The 20,603-nt window shown below is 40.7% G+C and overlaps 1 protein-coding gene across 1 annotated transcript in view; it reads left to right on the top strand.

Annotated features, from left to right (window-relative positions):
* Positions 1-492: 492 nt before the first annotated feature.
* Positions 493-20,603, top strand: part of OCRL (OCRL inositol polyphosphate-5-phosphatase) — a 53,972-nt gene continuing 33,861 nt past the window's right edge. Inside the window, exons 1-10 of the mRNA XM_074208296.1 lie at positions 493-751; positions 899-978; positions 7,761-7,840; positions 11,732-11,770; positions 15,424-15,534; positions 15,910-16,008; positions 16,416-16,536; positions 16,627-16,788; positions 19,333-19,434; positions 20,373-20,487. Of these exons, the coding sequence (XP_074064397.1) occupies positions 716-751; positions 899-978; positions 7,761-7,840; positions 11,732-11,770; positions 15,424-15,534; positions 15,910-16,008; positions 16,416-16,536; positions 16,627-16,788; positions 19,333-19,434; positions 20,373-20,487 (945 nt within the window). The 5' untranslated portion in view covers positions 493-715. The remainder of the gene's footprint in view (positions 752-898; positions 979-7,760; positions 7,841-11,731; positions 11,771-15,423; positions 15,535-15,909; positions 16,009-16,415; positions 16,537-16,626; positions 16,789-19,332; positions 19,435-20,372; positions 20,488-20,603) is intronic.

Genomic DNA, 20,603 nt, shown 5'->3' on the forward strand with positions numbered 1-20,603 from the left:
TAGGCTGGCACGTCCTTTTGGGGTGGTGGGAGGAGGGCAGGTGGGAGAGGAAGGAGCTGACAATTGACTCATTTTGTTTGCACTTCTGGTGAAGGAACTTCTGCCCGTGCGGATGGGGCTTTTTCAGGATTGGCCCTTAGAGAAGAGCCGGAGGCTGCCCCGGAGCAGCGGCCAGGCCCCCCCCCCCCCGGTGAGCTGGGACGGCAGGAGCCGACTTCCAAGCGTCCTTGTCTTCGGCACGGAGGGATTCTGGCCAGATCGCCCAGTGCCACGATCCCGGCGCGGGGCGGGGCCGCCGCGGGGCTCCGCTTGGCGGCCCGGGCTGGCCCGCTGCCGTGGCGGCGTGCGGCCGCGCGGGGGCGCCGCTGTGGGCGGGCGGGGGGCGGGGGCGGGGGCGGGGCTCCGCAGCGGGGCGGCGCTCGCTCGCGTCGAACGTCGCCCCTCCTCCTCGGCCCTCGTTCCTACTTCAGTCGGAGCGCGGCGCCCTGGCGGTGTCGGCGCGGCGGCTCGGGGCAGCGGCTCCTTCGGCGTAGTCGCTCGTTCGCTCGCTCGCTCGCTCGCTCCCTCCGTGGGGGCAGGCGAAGCCCCAGCAGGCCGGCTGGCGGCCAGACGGGACTACAGAGAGGGCGGCGGCCCGGCCCAGGACGGGGGCGGATGGCCGTGGCCGCCGGGCGACAAGGGTCGCCCCTCGGAGCCCGGCGCCTCGGCCCGCCCGATGGAGCCCCTTCAGTGGCGACTGCGGTACCTCACAGTATCCACCTCAGCGCAGGCGAGAAGGGCCGGGGAGGCGGAGGAGGGGGAGCGGGGAGGGCAGGCGCGCGGCCCGCGGGACTGGGGGGCGGCCGGGCGGCGGCCCCGGCCCGGCTTGCAGCTTGAGTGCCTTGACTCCCCGCTTCATACCATCGAGGGATGGGAGGTGAAGGGCCACGAGCGCGAGGCCTGCCGCTTGACCCTGGTGCAGAGGAGCTCCCGCTTCGAGTGAGTAGTCTTGGGGCTCGCGCTGGGGGGAGGGGACCCCCGCGGCCGGTGCCGGCCAGTCCGCCTGGCCACGACCACCGGGCAGGGCGCCCGGGGCCCAGGGGCGAAGAACTGCGGGAAGTGTGCCTTCCCAGGGCGGGGCGGCCGGGCTGGGGAACCCTGGGCATGTCCCTGTGACAAGCCCCACAGCTGTGCCCCAGTAGGAGACTGCCCCCCGTGTCTTGCAGAGGTTGAAGCATTCGAAGAGGGGGGTCGCTGGACCGAAAAGAGGGGTTTTAGAGTAGAGGGGATGCCACCAGGATTGCATTGGATTGCGTTCCAACCCAATCATTTTGCTTGAGGAAACTGAGGCCCAGAGACGTTAATTGATTCAGGGGGTCGTTAAAAGTGTCTGAGACAAGATGGGAAGCCAAGTTTGCTTGATTCTTTAAGTCCAGAGCTTTGTCTATTTTACACCTTGCGGCCAACCTCACTCTAGTGAGGGTGGAACCAGGAGAGGAAAAGGGAGCAGAGGTGTAATAATTACAGCAAGTGTGATTCTGATATCTCACTTGATGTTTGCAACAGTTATGGGTGGAAACTGCTATTGTGCCCATTTTACAGATAAAGAAACAGGCAAATAGAGGCAATTAACAACCACGTTTTAAAATGATTTTTTTGAACTCGGGCTCCCCCCCTTTCCAAGCCTAGGGCTAGGACGCCATCTTGTAGATTGGAGCTAGCGCGCCAACTTGTAGTTTGGGGCTAGCGCGCCAATTTGTAGCGTGGGGCTAGGACGCCATCTTGTAGATTGGAGCTCACGCGCCAATTTGTAGCGTGGGGCTAGGACGCCATCTTGTAGATTGGAGCTCACGCGCCAACTTGTAGTTTGGGGCTAGCCCGCCAATTTGTAGCGTGGGCCTAGGACGCCATCTTGTAGCTTGGGGCTAGGACGCCATCTTGTAGATTGGAGCGCACACGCCAACTTGTAGTTTGGGGCTAGCCCGCCAATTTGTAGCGTGGGCCTAGGACGCCATCTTGTAGCTTGGGGCTAGGACGCCATCTTGGAGATTGGAGCGCACGCGCCAACTTGTAGTTTGGGGCTAGCCCGCCAATTTGTAGCGTGGGCCTAGGACGCCATCTTGTAGATTGGGACTAGGACGCCATCTTGGAGATTGGAGCTCGCGCGCCAACTTGTAGTTTGGGGCTAGCGCGCCAATTTGTAGCGTGGGGCTAGGACGCCATCTTGTAGCTTGGGGCTAGGACGCCATCTTGTAGCGTGGGGCTAGGACGCCATCTTGCATAGCCTGGAGTGGTGAAGGCCTTCTTGCAGCCTGCAACCAGGTGCTGGGACACCATCTTTTAACCTTAGTCTATGACTCCCGTTTTTCCCAGCCTTGCACTGTGCCACCCTCCACCCATCATGGCCAGTTTTCCAATGAAACTGAGTGAAGTAGGGAAACACAAGCTACCAAAGTTTGTCACAAGGATAGGAAAGTTGGAGATGAAAAAATTAAAGATCCACATTTTCAGTGTTAACAGAACAGAAGTTTTGAGACCAAAAGTAAATGTCCCTATTGCACTTCATTCTAAAAATAATAACAAATTGCTTTTCTTTATTTTCTCTACCTCCCTTTTCAATTTTGTATGGACTTGTAATTTCATTTAAAAAAAAAAGAAACCTTTGCACAAGGTAACTCCCTCTACCATGGGACATCAACCCTTCTGTGAATCCTAAATCTTAAGAAAGTTGATGATCCTTAAGTCACTTTCTTTCCTTCTATGTCATAGAAGGGACTTTGAACCCAGAATTTTCTGACTCAACTGTGGGCTAGCTCCAAGCACTTACCCTTTTATATCCCCTCATTATTTAAAGTATTTCCCTCATGCCCCTATGAAGTAGATAATTCAAATATCCCCATTTTACAACTGAACTAACCAACTAAGGAACAATTCACATAATGATAACATCTGATATTACTATATTGCTTAGAGGTTTATTGACTTTACAGATCAGGAAACTGAAGTTCAAAGAGAGGTATCTCACTTTATTATATTTTCTTACCCTTTAAGAATTGTGCAAAATAACCCTTACAAGATGAATAGTGCCAAGAACCATTATCCTCATTTTGCAAGTGAGGAAACTCAGGGATTTGAGGAGGAAAATGATTTAACCAAACTCAGTAAGTTGCAAAAACAAAATTTAAAGCCCAGTCTCCTGGTTTCAAATTTTCTATCATCTTAGTCTCTGTCAGTTACTGTGTCAAGACAGGAGAATAATAACAGCTTTCCACCTTGCTTTACCTTTTCCATATATGATGTGAATAAAAGGAGATAATACATGTGGAACTGTTAGGAAGAGCTTAAATAAAAGTGCTTTAGAAACTCTATGTTGTTTTAAACAGAGCAAACTTTCCCTTCCTGTATTCTGTGCAGCTTGGTCTACAATTGCAGTGCATTAATGAGAAATTAGAAATTCCTTTAGATTGACACTTCTGATACCACAACAGTGGCTTTTTAGACATTGTGCTTTTATAGTGTAACCCAGGGGGTCACACAGCCAGTGTAAGTATTTTAACTGGGACTCAAGCCCGGGTCTCCTGACTTTGAATTCCATGCTTCCCTTCTTCCTCACCCCCCACTAGTGGAAGACATAAATAACCCCCACAAAGTTCCTGGGGGCATAATATCCTTAATAACCTTGTTCAACACAAAAGTAGGAGCTTGATAAATTACTAGTGACTGATCAAAAGAACTGTCCATGGCATTGCCAGCTTTCATTATATTGCTACCTTATCTGTACTCAAAATAGCCCTCATAGTGACCACAGTCATCACCATTTCATGTGCCCAGTCCCCTATTCAGACTCTTCACAGATCTTCATGGTGACAGTTAAACATCACATTTATTCTTCAGAAGCCAGTTTCTACTCATATCATCTCTGCTTACTCCTGTGTTCTCTGGTTATTTTCTAATCAAGTACTGTCCAGTCCTCCTAGAGCATACACTGCTATCTATACTGTCTTTTAAGCATATGTCAGATGTTGCCCATCTCTCACCTTGCCAGCCCATTCAGGGGGCCTCATTCTAGACTGTAACTGGCATGAACTGACCCTCCAGCACTGGCTTCGTTAGATACTGATGTTGTAGGGTCTGATCACTCAATTCAGTTTTGATAGTTCAGGGCTACCTGTGAACTTGGTACTTTCTTGTGTAATTCTCATTCATATCTCAGCAGACATTCCCTAAATTATGGCATCACAAATAGTATTATTTCAGGATGGCTAGGTGGCACAGTGCATAAAGCACTGGCCTTGGAGTCAGGAATAACTGAGTTCAAATCCAGCCTCAGACACTTAATAATTACCTAGCTGTGTGCCCTTGGGCAAGCCACTTACCCCCACTGCCTTGCAAAAAAAAAGAAAACAAAACAAATATTATTTCATCCTACCTTGATCAGATCACCTGATACCTTAATTGATCCTACAAAAATTTCAACAGGTTGTTGAATTATCAAATAAAATATCACTTCATTCACTTATTAAAGAACTAACTAAAGATAATTTTTCATGTAACTGGCATCTCATTCAAGTTAAAATGTGGTTTCTTGCTGGGATTAACATAGTTCAGACTTTCTCAATCTTACACAGTTTGCCTGAAAGTGACTAGCACCTGAATGACTTTAGACTACCCAAAATTACAAGAGCTCTGTTTACACCAGAAAGCTATTTCATTATTATTTTAACAAAACCAAGCTGGTTTTGCCCAGCCTTTGCTTATGTACTCTCCATAGGATGGAAGTACTTTGATTAACATGGAAAAGGTTCTTTGGCTGGCTTTGATTCTCCTTAGAACAGTAACACTTGATCTCCTTTATAAAAGGTGATCACTACTTAAATAGATGTGGTATTTAATACAAAGTTCTTATTGCACGTATATCTCACTTGAATTCTATAAGATATTTATGATGGATTACATCCCTCCTTCCCCACAGGCCTAGGATCTTCCGTGACTTGTCCAAGTGGCATAACTAAGTGAAGGAGTAAAAGCTCCTATTTTTGGGTTCTTCCCATTATGCCGAGCTGTCTCACACATATTGATTCACATTCAGTATTTACTTATTATTGCATTCACATATTGTAACATTTTATGTGTTATGTCATTAGTTCATACTATATTTGCAAATCATCACTAATAATATAATATTGGATGTACATTGTAATTAATGAGATTTCTATTAATAATGGTGTAATACTTGTATGTAGACTATTACATCCTTCCAAAAATTAGGTGTATTCATTACCTATTTCCTGAAAGTAACTCAGAAACTGAATTAGTAAATCAGGTTTGTGTATGGTGACTGTGCAGTCAGGGCAAAAGAGCTGAATGGTCTCAAAGGTATTTCCTGGAGACCACGGTAAACTATTCCACCGTGAAAAAACAACATTCTAGTGACCAGATAGTTATGTCTGCAAGTTACAGTGTCTCTTGGACATTTTTTGATAAAAACCTGAATTTTACTTGTCAAACCCCTTCTTTCTGAACACCATAAAGACCGCATCATTTATGGTGGTTCTTGTCATTAAAATTAAGTATCCTTTACTTAAATATGCTTAACATGCTATAAATTCCAGAGGTGTACATTATGATTATTTTTCAGTTTAAGCTGATTGTGTTAAACTACATTGAGAAGTTCTTATTCTTATCATTAAACTTTCTTGAAATCTTACTGGTTGGGGAGATGTTTCTAAAAGGCTTTCCTATTGACTGTTAATCCCATCCATGATATGCAGTTTCTTGTGTCTTATGTAGCTTGAAAAGACAAATTGCATTCAGAAGGTTTTCTTGCTAAGCAATAAGATAGGAAGAGAGATCTTTGAGTCCCCCAACAAGGAATAATTTCCAAATCCTATACCAAGTCCTCCATAGATTATAATGTAGAGCTGACCCTGGACTCTCAGTGCTTTGCTCTGGAAGATCCTACCTACCAGATGACCAAGACTTAGACCACAAGCCTGAACAAGGCTGTCATCTTCATCTGAGGATGAATTAAATGTAGAAAAATCAAAGATATTTTTTTTTTTTGCAGCCACCCCAATGCATGAGGACCGTTTTTTCAACGGGTGGATGTTTTGATGAAATCACGGATCTTGGGAGAATTGCCAATCTAGGTTGGTTTCCCATTGATCCTTTCTCAGGCAAATAAATTTTTTTGTTTCAGACTATTCTACACCCTCTTGGTAGCACTGCCTAACTGTATTGCTTCCTTACTACATTCTTTTATCTTTTTCAACTTCGACTTTCTCCTTTAAAAGGAGTATATAGAGTGGTGAGGCTCACTTCTAGCTGCACTATTTCTTGGGCTTTAGTTTTTACCACACGGCTATCATATTGTTTAATGGTGACCTCAGATTCCAGTCCCATTGAAGTGTTTATGCTGCTTTCCAGCACTATTCCGAGTGTACATTCTTTTTACTTCAGAAGTGTTATATCTAAGTAAAGTTAATATAAACCAACAGAGCTTTTCCTCGCCCTTCACTTTTTACCTAGTTTCTTGTGTCCATCTGGACTTAACAAACTTCTCTTCTAATTCCTTCAAAGACTTTCACAGTTAGTCTCATGTTAGAAGCATCCCCAAATTAGGCAAACAGAATTGTTCCCACAAATCTAACTAGGCAATTTCCCTCCTCCCCAGGATATCCTTGTAAAACTTAACAGATGTTTTTTAAAAAAGAAAGAAAACAAAAAACCTAAAGAAGAAAAGCATAAGACAAAATGGAAAATTAGCCCAGAAAACCAATTTCACTTTTAAATTAGGAGATTTGAACAATTTAGCAAATCATTGAAAGATGGCTCAAACAATTGCCTAGCAAAAGGTCAAAAACAATAGGTGATTACAGGTCATCTATATCATAAGTAGTTCTTGTATCTTATTCTAGGGGAGTCAGACTCTGTCCAATCTTTTATATGAATACATATACCCCATCCAACATTCTCATGTTTAATTAATTAAACACATAATTTACAGGGACATCTGGTCCCATAGGAAAAAATATTATGATTTGAATCTTAGAGAGATTGGCCAAGCTATGATCTTACACCAGGCTTTTTGTGATCTGATTACGATGACCTAACATTATGAAATAACAGTGGTTGGGACAATGTTATGTGGGATATAGAGGTATAAAATTTTACTTAATAAGTTTTTAGTCTAAAGAAGTGAAAGATAAAAATTTCCTTGGTCAGTTTGTATATTTGGAAACATGCCATGTGACTTAGCTTGTAAACATTTATAGGGCGAGGACATGCAATAGTGTTCTTTATATCATTACTCTGCTGGGAGTTGTCAAAAATGACCCCTGAAGGCCAACCCTTTGAGGCAGTCCTTAGCTGTCAGGAACCATGTTCAGGAAGTCTAATAAAACAAGATCTCGTGGCCATAATCCTCTAATGAATGTAAATTCTCAATGTGAGTTTAACATTGGCAAAGTGGTACAGGGTACTGGAAAGAGCATTTGATTTGAAGTCAGTGTGGATCTAAGGGTCTCAGTTTTTTACCTTGATAAATTGTATGATCATCTCTCTGTGCTTCAGTTTCCCCATTCATAATGATAATAACATGTTAAGGATAACATGATCATGATAACCTTACTTCCTTCACAGTGCGGGGGAGTTGAGGATCAAATGGGGTAATGTATGAAAAGAAGTGTGTCACCTTAAAGAATCACAGAAATGGGGACTATTTGGTACTTTTAACATTTTTCATTGGTTACTGCTCTTAGTTCCATCCTTCTGTTTCCTAGGATATTAATCGACTTTTATGAAAAGGAGGATCCTGTACAAGAAGTCATTCCTATTAATAAACACTTTAGATGTATACAAGGTACCAATTTTGTTTACTTAGTTTCATAATTTTCCCTCATCAGTTATTACTGTGTTATTTGACATCATATATACTCAAACCCAATCACAGTAATTATACAACAGTTAGACAAAGATGCTTAAATTCACCATTAGCAGAATGTATGGCTTTGAATGATTTGTCTAAGGAAGATTTTAAGTGAATTGAACTCTCTACATCTTCACCTACTTCACCCTGTGACTCATTCTTAGTGGCTCATTTTCTAGGCTTAAGAAGGGTATTGTCCTTGGTCAGAATCTGGAGCTTCTCTCTTTTGAGAGCTCACCTCTCATGACCTGCCATTATCATCTCTGCAATATTCCTCACATTTATCCCCTCCTTTGTTTCCTACTACCAGCCCTTAATACCTCCTGGCTGAACAAGGGCATTTTACTTCTACTAGATGTTTTCAGATCCTCCTCAAACCTGTACTTCACACCAGAGGTAAACTAATCTTCTTTACGCTCAGATCTGGCCACAACACAGAAATCTTCAGTGGTTTCCTTTTGCCTAATGTGGGAAGATCAGATTCTTTGATCTGGCATTTGAGGCCTTCCAAATTGTGTCATAACCCCTACCTTTCTAGCCTTATCTCACATAACTTTCTCCTCCACACAATCCATACTTCCTTTAGTTCAAACTTCTCTGTCCTTTGAAATTACCCATGCTCTCACTTCTACCAACTTTTGCTCACAATGTTCCTCTTAGCTTATCCAAACATTTCTTCTGCCTCATTATGCAGCAGGGTGCCCAGCATACAGTATGCATTAAATAAATGTCTTTTGAATTGAAATGAATGCTGTTAGCCCCACATGCAAATTGAACCTGCTATATTCACTGCTCCAAACCATGGGTCTCTCCCAGCCCTGCCCCCCCCCCCCAAGCATCAGCTTGTTATGTATCTTTTGCTGTTCCTCCCCACCATGGTAAAATTCCAAAAGGCTTAGGGGAGAAGCCCAGCCCAACCAAACCTCATAATCTGTAGTCCATATTTGTTGCACCTTAATACTGATGAATTCCAGGGAAAAGGTGTTTGGGAATCTGTTCTTCTGAATTCCTATTTAGGGATTGAACAGAAGCTGTTTCATTTTATAGTACCTGATAATTTGATAACCTCAAATTGAATTGAGCTAGGCAGTTGAACAGTTGAGGATGGTTTTACAGTGTCTCCTTTGGGCCCACCTGATTTAGCAGGCAGGAAGAAGCTTAGTGTACCAGTTGTTGCCTCCAGGGATCTTTTAAGAGAGGCCTGGTTAGAGTAAAGAGTAGGTTACTGAATTCTCTTCTATGAGTACTGCTATCAGCTAAGAGAAGGGAGCTATTTGACTAGCCAGATGTTTTTAAACCTTGCTTATATGTAGGTTACATCAATTGGGCTTTCCTATATTGCCCCTACCCTTTTTGGGGGGGGTGGGAGAGGGAGAAGGCAAAGAGCTCTTAGAGCTTGCTCTGCTTCCAGGAAACTGTGTTCCTCCTGCCTCAAAGATCGATCCTTGCCACTTCCAGTTCTTCAAATCACAGATTTCAGTTATAAGAAATGGCTTGTAAATTTTTAAAAATTGTAATATTTCAGCATTTCTCCTCCAGGATTTAGAAATGATTATCAGTTTAGTGCAGGACTTCTTTTTTTTTAATATTGATATATAGTTTTTCTTTTTTTCTACTAGTCTTTTTAAAAAATTTATTTAAATTTTTTATGTTTACAATTTCCCCCCAATCTTGCTTCCTTCCCCCATCCCCCACCCCCCAGAGAAGGTAGTCTTTATATTGTTTCCACAGTGAAGGACTTCTTAACCTGGGGCCCATGGACCCTCAAGGCATCCTGTGAATAGATTTTAGGGACTCTACGTACTTGGATAGGAAAAACAACTTTATTTTCTCTAACCTCCAAGTGCAGTTTAGCATTTCCTTCCATTATGAAAGTTTTTTTTAAAAATGTATCTTTTTGAGAAGGGGTTTTGTAGGCTGTACCAGACTGTCAAAGGAGCCCATAATACACAAAAAAACTTAGGAAACCCAAGCTTTTATTTTATTACTTCTTTCATAGCTTATTTACTTCTAATCTGGCTATTATTTATACAAATTATACTTTTGAACATTGCACAGAGTTAGAGGAAGACACTCTATAGTGCTTGTATTGATTCTTTTTTTGGGGGGGAGGGGGAGTGATAAGTGACTTACTTGCCTAGTAAGTCTCTGAGTAAGTATCAGGCCAGATTTAAAATCAAGTCTTTCGGGCTGTAGAGCTGGTACTCTATCCATTGTGTACTCAGCTGCCTTGCTTGTATTAATTCCTGGTGAGATTTTGATTTTTATTGTTTTGAGGAGTGGGTCCAAATTCATGATTGTCTTTAGAACATCGAAACTGGAGAGACTCAGGAGCACTCTTCTATCTCATAGTCTCTTTAATTCAACCATTCAATTCAAAAGATCATTGTTTACTAGCCTCTCTTGCAGAGCTCTGTGCTGGTACTGGGTGAGAGACAAAGTTGAGATGACACAAGGTCCCAGTCTTCATGAAAGTCAGCTTTTATTCAGGAAGATAAGGAATGGTGAATGAAAAAGGACTGACATTTCTATACACAGTATACCATAACATACAGTAGGAAAGTATGAAACAGAGGACTACAGGAGGCAGAAGATTAGACATCTGAAAGGCAAAGACATTACTGAGGAGCAGGAAAGTCTTTGTGGAAGGAGAGGGTACAATGAGGGGCTTTCAAAACCAGGTAGGAATTCAGCAGACAAGGAGGGGCAGACATCAGGGTACAGGGAGGAGTGAGCAAAGACTAAAGCAGCAAAGCTCAGGGGGCATAATAGAGCAGTTTGTTTGGAAGCTTGTGCACCAGGAAGAAGTGATCCAAGATAATATTGCAAAAATAGGGTGCTACCAGTGATGGGCCTTTAAGACCAGAAATGGGAAATTTTAACTCTGCTTGTTGGGCAGTGAGGAATCCACTGAAGATTTTTTGAACAGGGGAATTTCATGATCTTTGCTCAAGGATCAAATAGATGCTTTTGCAGATGATAAAAGTACCATGGCAGAAACAACATGAATAGTCTGTCCAATGCTAGAGGGGCTATGATCAGGAGGCTTTATATGGACCTTACAATACAGTTAAGGGGATCAGACATAATTCACAGTAGTATTCATACACATGCATTTAAAAGACCTAGGGCCATGAAACCAAGTTGACAAAAATGAGGAAGGAACAGGCAGTTACCATAGTTCTAAGGTTGGCCAGAGTCCAAAGGTTAGAGAACTTGACAGTAAGCAGCCAGATCCAAAGGAGAGAACCAAATGATCCTCTAGAAGAGGCCTGTAAACTTAACTGGCTGCCTCTTGAATATGCATAGCTCTGAGGTCATAGGTGCTAAACATAGCCAGAAGACAGTAGAAAAACCTTCAGATGAACCATGCCCCTAACTGACTTGGATCCCTACGATCCCCATTATATCAATATTAGGCCAGTACATTCTGGCTTTCGGGCATCCCTTATTAAAATTTAGTCCTAATAGAAATCTGAAGAACTAATGTATTAAATCTGGTTATTTGGCTAAGGGGAATTACAGTTTCCTTCAATTCATACTGGAATTATTTCCCCCTACTGTATGAACTTGTATTCAGGAATTTGCCTTGTTTTGAAGATTTGCTTTGATTATCTATTCAATTAATTTTTCTCTAAGTTGATCTCGGTGCAGTCTCAGAAACCTGGATACCTTCCCAAAAGGTCAAGGGGTTTCTGAAAGACTTTCAAGACCTAAAAGTGATTATTGAAGTCAGGAAGAGTTTTTTTTTTGAATTGGGTTTGTAATTCTTTTGATGTTTATAAATTATTTTTCCTTCACTAATTCACATTTTTTTTTTTGCAGAAGCAGAAGAAACATTACTAATTGACATAGCGGCCAAGAGTGAGTATTTTCTCCAATAGAATAAATCTAACCTCTTAGTCTCTCTTTTCCATTTTTTAAGACGTGTACAGATTAGTATTAGATCAAATGCAAAAGAAATCAGGTGGCAAGCCAGAATTTTAGTAAAAATGGAAAACAGGCTTATCATTGAAATGTCCTCAGTCACTTAAATTCCTTGCCTGGGATGCCCCTTTTTCCTTTTTTATTTTTAAATTCCCCCCCTTCCTCTCCAGAAGTCTGTATCTAGGCCAGAGGGAGCTTTGTCCATTTCTTTGCTTTTCTTTGAACTTTTCAAGAACACATTCCTCTTTGACTTCCTCTGCAAGCTGTTCTTAACTGTTTACCATTTATCATTGTAATGTGTTTTGGGAAGGAGAAAAGTGAACACTTGGGAGGTTGCTGTGGGCTAGCAGATCTGACCACTGAATCAGAATCAAATGGGCTGACTGTTCTTCCTAACCTTGGCAAAGGGGTGCATGACTTTGTGCTAGAAGAAATGTCATATATATATATATATATTTCTATTTAGACACAATTTCAGCCTTTACCAGTGTCACAGTGTAATGGTTTGGATAGCCACAACTTCTGTAGACCCCAGTTCTGATAAAAGGATTCTCCAGGCATTTTGGAATAGCATAGCTGTTCTTCCCATCTTTCTCTTCCTATAAGACTTGAATTAAATAAACCCAATTTCTGGCCCCTGTTTGCAGATTTCCAAGGGAGAACATAACCTACCCATGTGTTCTTCTTAAAAAAAAAAAAGAGAAGGGGGAAAAAGATGAAAATAGAGCAAAGGCACCCTGAATCTTTTGCCACAGCAGCAGCAGCTTATTTCTCTATCAAAATGATATAGTAGTGGTAGAGGTGCTGTTCTTGGTGAGAAAGTAGAGGGCTGACCTGACCTGAAACTGAAAAGTCAAACTAAGTAGCATTTATCAAAAAATGGACTTTATTGTATCTTCTCCTGTGGGCTTTATTGCATCCTGTCCTATAGTAAGTACAGATTATCAGTCATGTGTTGGCACATATATTGGCAGTGTAAAGGATTGGACCTGGGGGGGGGGGGTAGCAAGAATCATTCTTGCATTACAGGGAAACCTAGAGGAAACATTGCTTGCCCATAAACAAATAATTGAGCATTTTAGGTCATCTGGTGGTCCTGATTTGACTCTTTTCAGGTGACATCATCATTTGGATTTTTGTAAGCATTTGTCTGCTGTGAAATCTTTCTCGGGTTCTAAATAGAGGACTTTGTTATCTGCCACTGATTAACTTAAATGAGACAGAAGTAACTTGTTTGAAAGATGTTGTCTCTGTAGTATGCTTTTAAGTTGAAACTTTCAGATTCTCACCTGTAAAATGCAAAGGTTGATCTCTCAGTTCTCTTTCAGCCTTAGATTTCTATGATTGATTGTCTATGAGAAAGAAGTAACATAATATATAGAAAAGGTTTAGAGATCAATCAAAAGGGTTTATGCTCACCCTGGGCCATGTGAATCCTCTGGGTGTTGGGAATGGTCTCAGAACCATTATAAATTTCCTTTGGTTGGGATTGGTGCCACAGAATGCCTAGCATACTACTGGAGTCTTGTCCAGATGCTGTTGTCAGGTGGGTTATGTAAGACTCTCCTGGTAGGTCTGGGCCCTAATCTTAAGAATGGTCATTTGATTTTGCCAAAATAGCTTTCAAAAAGTTGGGGAGAATATTCTTGTTTAAAATCTATCACAGTGAGTCTTATGCATGTTCAGATTTTTCATAAAGATTCTCTAGGAAAGAATGAGGATGGACTTAGTTGAGCCCCTAAAGAATTTTATTCTTTGCCTCCAGATTGCTTCTGATCACCAGGTCTCTCCTCAACCCTTTGCCCCCACCCTCATCCCTTCTCTCTCCTGCAATTTACTTTCTTCTGTGCCCTTGTGATTTATTTTATTTATTATTTATACCCTGCCTGCTTCCAGAAAGGATTTGACACAGCCTATGCTGATCTCAGGGCCTTCTCCTTTCTTTCCCCTGGGTGCCCTCCTTTTGGTTTTCTTCTTGCTCAAGCTTTCTTCCTCTAATTCCTTCAAAATAATTTTGAGTGTTCCCAGGATGTACTCAGTCTATGGTAAACCTCTTTGTCTTTCTTTTTTTCTTAGCTAAAGCTAGCAGATTTTGAGCAGGAGGGGGAAAGGAAGATAGCCAGAGGTTCATAAATGGGTCACTGCCCTAACAGAACAAGGAAGTTCATTCTGTGACTTTGCAAAGTATATTTTACAAGTTTGAATGCTTTGTGTCATATATATATATACATATATATATATATTAAGAAATGGCCTAAATTGTTTTTATTTTTTATTTTTATTAAATGACTAGAGGATATTGCTTTTATATTGTATTTTGGAAGGTAAAGTGTTGTGGGGGGTTTTTAAATGTTTATTTCAATGACATACAAAGATAGTTATCACCACCATGAGGTAAAGTTTTAATAGCTGTCATGAATAATAATTATTATTATTTATTAGGAATTTCCATTTGTAAAGAGATTTGGTAGAATGCTCCTTTTTCAGGAAAACCTAAAATAGTCCTGTCTACCTTAAATGTGGTTGCTAAGTTAACAAACCATCCCACTTGCTTTTTGTCCCCTGGTTTTAAACTGTAACTAGCTAATAATGATGGGGGGCCCACAGCAAAGGAGTGACTCTCCCCCCACCCCTTTCCTTTCCCCTCCTCACAATGTCCAACATCATGGGTTGACACTTGACTTTCTTGGAAATAGATTACTATAACATGAGAGTAGAGTGGGCATTACCACATTAACTTGTCCATTTTCATGCCCCATCAGCCTGGGGGCACTCCATTCTATTCTGGGCTAACCCTGCCAACATTTTGGATTGGTTTTTGTGGAAATCAGTTCCTAAAAACATCAGTTTATCTTGTGCATCAGCACAGTGGGTTTTCCTGGCCCTTTCACCCCCTCAGAGCCCTTAATTTCCATTCCAAATTTCTGACCCAGCCTTTCCTTTTTCTATTTCTTAATCTGTAGAAGTGCTTGATTGACGCAATATAATAGTTTGGAAAGAATGCTGCCTTTTATAATCCAGAAAACCTGGGTTTAGATACTTCCTAGGTCATTTACTAGCTTCCTGACCAGGGGCCAAGTCATTTAACTCCCATATACCTTGGCTTCCTTATCTTACTTAAGTCAGCTAAGTGACACAGTTGGAATTCTAGGCTTCTCAACTCCAAATCTGACCACAGACTTCTTATTAGCTCTGTGACCCTGGGACTAACCACTTAATTTCTGTTTGCCTTAGTTTTCCTATCTGCAAAATGGAGATAATAATAACACCTACTTCCCAGGATTGTTGTAAACACTTCGTATGTAGCTAGTGCTATATAAATATCACCTTTCATTATCATCGGTAAGATAGGAAAAATAATGCATGTAAATACCTACCTTCCAGGATTATCATGCAGATCAAATGAGATAATGCATATAGAGGGATTTTCATGGTTGTATTCTGTGTATGTCAGCTATTACGATTTTATCAGGGTTCTATATTCTTTGTGATCTGTCTTTTCTGCCATTCCCCCCCCCCCCAAAAAAAAATGAAGAGTTAAGCTCATGATCAACCAGTTCTGTTCCCTAGCCCTGTTTGCTTCTTTCTAGCTTCCTGCAAAATCCGGATCCAGGGTTACTGTCAAGGAGATCGTCTCTTCGAAATCCCTGATGAGGATCGGTGCCTGATTTTTCTCTCAGACATTATTGCTGCTCAAGATGGTAAATTGATACTTGATATTTTTTTTAAATCTCCTTTGAGTAGAAGTGGCTTAGTTGACACAGAGTAGAATTTGCCAAGACCATTGAACAAGGATCTCACCAATTCAACCTAGAGACCAGGTTTTTTTCTGGATGAACTTGAGAGGAAAGATTTGGAGATGGGCATTCAGATCTAGAACTACCTTGGCAAAACTGTCACTGCTTATCATAGGCCTATTTTGTAGTCAATTTGGATGCCCAGAGTTGGCCTTGAAGAAACTGATGTTTCTAACTGTTGAGTCTTGAGGAAATAATCTTTTAGTTTTTATAAATTTCACTTGTTATTGGGCAATCAGTTTTTCATACTTATCGCTCTCTCTCTCTCTCTCTCTCTAGCTTATAAATCTGCTTCAGTTGCTAATTTCAAGGAGTCCACCAGCTGGTATGAGAAATTTGAAACTGCAGAAAAAACTCCCGATGAATCAGCTGTTGCAGGTACTAAAGAAATATTTCCATGGCTGCTGTGATCATTGCCGTCATTAGATTTTTATCTGGACTGATGAGGTGAGGGGAATAAATAGCAGTGTTGGAGTGCTTTGTCCAGGGGCCCGGTTTCCTTTGGTCAGATTTAGATCCCTGATGTTCCTTCTAACCCTTCCAGGAGAGCATAGTATCTCTTAGTATGCCAACTCTTCCTGGTTGATATGCTTGCCCTCCCTGACTTGCAAAGCAAAGTTCTTTTTCCACCCTCCCTGGTATCTTCTTTTAGTCTGAAAGTGTTTAGATTTCTAACCCTACCCTGGCTTCCTTGGAAGTTTTCCTGTTTTCCTTTGACCTTGTTAAATCTTAATCTTTTTAGGACACAACCTCCTGGCTAATTTGATTACTTCTCACATTTTCAGGAGTGCTTGGATTTGAAGACAATTTCACTGACATGAGTTTGGACAAGCAAAGAAATGTGCACAATAGGCAGACGAGAACCCATCGGGAGCCTCCTCCACCCCCTGGCCACACAAGTAAATTGTAAGTCCTGTCTGAGAAAGACTCAAATCATATGTGAGAGACTTTGACTCCAAGAGACTTATGTTTTTGAGTCCCTTATTCCATTTCCAGGTCTTTACGTGAAAAGGAAACTGGAGGCAAAGGACAACCTAAAGTGACCAACACCATGCGGAAGCTCTTTGTGCCCACTTCCCAGTCTGGGCAGCGAGAGGGACTCATCAGACACATTCTGGCAAAGCGGGAAAAAGAATATGTGAATATTCAGAATTTCAGGTTAGCATGCTTTCCATTTCCTCACTATTAAGGAAAAGATAATGGATGTATCATGTATGTAAGGAATGCTCTTTGATATTTGGGTTACCACCTTTAAACCTTCCTGAATAATTGAGAGAGTGAAAATGAAAAGGGCCATCTGATTCTCTCCCTTGTCTCCAAGTTGTTTAAGGGCTATGACAGATAGTTGTGAACTCTGTAGTCATCTGAAGAGATTCCACAACCTCCCTTAGAATTTCTAATTACCAGTTTATTGCCATATTCTAATTGCCTAAACATAGGATTTTGTTCCTTTGTGGTCACTTTTTCTGAGGGTACCATCTACCTTTAGAGCCATGACAAGATCTTTTAAGTTAATAAGAAAAAATCTAAACCAAGAGTGCTTTTCAACTCACACCAACAGCTTGTTTGTCTGTTTAATTGTGAAATTATTTTTCAAGTAAGCGTCTGGGTAGTTAAACATTGAAGACCTTTCCCCTCCCAACATTATCCCCAGAACTTGACTCTCAGAGCTTCCCAAAGTTTCACCTGCTGCCTCCTGCCTTAGAATTCTAACAGACTTCTACAAATAACCCTTTCATTCTTTTCCATTCTCACCCCATCCTAAATACTTTTTACCCAATTGATCTCATCTCCATACTTCCCATATAGTTAAAAAAAAAAATTTGTTAAGAACTGCTGTCTAGTTAGCCTTGAGCTAGGCACAGGGAGATGCAAAGATTAGCTAAGATGCCATCTGCCTGAATTATTTGGGCAATTGACTTAATGTTCCATGCTATTTTGTATATATAACATCTTAGCATAGGACAGAGTGACTTGGCAGGGAATGGGGATAAACAAGGTGCTTGCATGACTAGGCAATGTCTAGTGATTGCTGAAGAATTTGACTTTGTAGGAACAGGTTCCTTATTTTCATTGCTTTTAGAGAGCTTTTGACTATTTGATCAAAGAAAAGAAAGCATAGTCTCTACCCTCATAAAGCTCATGGTGGGATAAGATTTGTGTACAGATAATTAGAATGGACAATCAAACTTGTGGTATAAACAGTGTACTTTGTTTCTGAGAGCTAAGGGAGAAAAGGTCAAATTTCTACATCTCACCATGCTATGCCATTACTAATGCTCTTTCCAATGTCTGGGGTGTATTCTTCTCCCTAGGCATCCTTTTTGTGGATTCTGCTACTCTAGACTTTGGTTAGTCATTTAAAGGTATATGGAATAACTTTCCCTAGGCATCCTTTAAAACTCATATGTGGGTCCTTCCTCTTATAGGAAGCCTTATTAGTTCCAACATCCACCATAACTGGTAATGGGTTCATTTTGTAACTCCAGTGCACTTACCTTGTAACTGTAAAGACCTTACAGTGCCTGGCTATGAGGAAATACTAATAGTTATCATCAGCATTATCATTATTTTTATGATTCTGTGACTTCTTACTAGATTGTAAGCTTCTTGAAGACGAGACAATGGTGTCTTGTCTGAACTTGGTATCTTCCCCCAGTACTTGGTAGACAGCTCTGTACACAGCCATATACCGAGTAAACGTTTGTCTTTCTTGAACAATGTAGTTTGTCTAGGGTTCCAGATTGTCCTCTCATGTTTCTTAACATTCTAGTTAAGCTATCACTACTATTCTAAGATTTACTCTCTAATTCCTCTTCTTTCTATTTGACCTTTGTATCTGTATGTAAAAAATTCAGATAATTATAAGTTTCCTCCTTGGCGTTATTCTTTATAGTAATAAAGCAGCATGGAATAATGGTTAGAGGCCCATCCTGAGGGTGGGGAAGGCCTTGATTCTTCCTCTGACACACATACTAGCTGTATGACCCTGAGCAAGACACTTAACTTCAAAGTGCCCCAAAGCAGTTCTCTAAAATGATAAGCCACAAATGAGCTGCTAATTTGTAGGATGGAGAGCTTTTCCCACTGGGGCCTTCCCTACATCAATGAAATCACAGCTCTGGATGGTCCTCTGGTAGCTTGTGGAAAAAAGTTGGCAGACTTGACTCTTAACTTCCAATAAAGTTGTATCTTTCCTTATCTCTTGGCCTCAAAGTTCTAGAGTCTGAGTACACAAGTTATTCCCATCAAGTAACTGCCTAGTTACACTAGATATTAAAGTTGAGAATTGTGACTATAAGCAAGACTCTTCCCTTTGCCTAAACCTCAGTTTCTTCTTCTGTAAAACGAGGGTAATCACGCCTGCACTGCACTCAGTGTTTTTGTGAGATAAATGTTTTGAATTAGCTTTTAAAAAAGCAAACTATTATAGTAATCATTTTGGTGGATTTTACTAAGGAAACAATATAGATGATGAATGTAGCTCCTAGAGAAAGCAAATATAGTATATTCATGGATGTCAGAAACTCAGGAGTGTTTGCTTGCATGTCTGGTCAGATTTTGAAATTTTGTTTCAAATAACTTTACCTTGATTGCCACATTCTCCAATATGGGTGATATAAGAAAACACTTTATTTTGGTTCATATATGTATTTTTTGTTGTTGTTTTAAATAATCTCTTTTGGTCATTGTGTGTGCCAGGTTCTTTATTGGAACATGGAATGTGAATGGTCAGTCTCCAGACAGTGCTTTGGAACCCTGGCTGAACTGTGATGCTGATCCTCCAGATATTTACTGCCTTGGGTAAGGGATCTTGTCATTTCCCTTTGCCTATTGCTTGGGTGCCAATCTACCCCTCTTTTTCATGGTTTTGTTTCTTCAGAATAACCTTTTTGGTTGAACATTCAAGAGCTATGAAAAACAGCAGTGAGAGTTGACTTATGGGACAGTTCTATATGACTGAACAGACTGGTAGTATATACAACATAAAGGAATATCTTAGACATTTCTATAGAAAATCATACTTTAAAGGCAAATTTTCAAATTCTAAATTACTAACCATTGGTAAATCAACTTTTTTAAGTGACTATAAAACTTAAAACCATCATCCAAATTAGTTACAATTTTATGTATATTTTGACAAAAAATGTCTTGCTTCCCTGTCTTCTGTTTTCTTTTAACTGTGGGGCTTCATTGCTCTTGTTGTTTTTATATAGTTGATATTTGTAAGTAGATCAGTATGATTCTTCTTTATATCTTCATGTAAGACTCTCCATTTTTCTTTGTATTATTTGTAATTAACACTAAAACATTCTGCTTTATTGATATACTATCATTTATTCAATCATTTCCCAATCAGTGATTCATATTATTCACAAAATTTTGCTATTCAAAATAGTTTCTGTGACTATTTTATATAGATTTGTTTTTAAATCTTAGAAGCCAAAGTTTGAGATAATTTTGTAGCAGTGACTTTCTCAGACCTCAAAACCTAGCTCTCTTTCTTCTCTTTCGGAAATATATAACAATCAGTGGCTTTTTTAAATATGGTATCTAAATATAATATTAGAATCTTCAGAAAAGAAAGTTGCATGTCATTACTAGATGCTGGAGTGGCTTAGAACAGTTCTAGGAAAGTCCTGATTGGTTTTATCTTAACTTTTTTCTTTTGTTTCTACACTTGAGTGGGTTAGAAATAGCTAAGCCATTATGTATGAATCGCTTTATTTCCTTTCTGATAGGTTTCAAGAACTGGATTTAAGCACAGAAGCTTTCTTTTACTTTGAGTCTACAAAGGAGCAGGAGTGGCTAACGTCTGTGGACCGAGCCTTACACTGCAAAGCCAAGTATAAGAAAGTGAGTTCAGTTGCATTTGCTTCTCTAGCATGGGGCTTACTTGCTTTTAATAGGAATAGGTTAGCTAAAACTGATTTCTTTCCAGTCTGGAATAATGAGAAATGCCAGACCAATCA

Source organism: Macrotis lagotis, chromosome X (genome assembly GCF_037893015.1).
Source record: "Macrotis lagotis isolate mMagLag1 chromosome X, bilby.v1.9.chrom.fasta, whole genome shotgun sequence".
NCBI classification, from domain to species: Eukaryota; Metazoa; Chordata; class Mammalia; order Peramelemorphia; family Peramelidae; genus Macrotis; species Macrotis lagotis.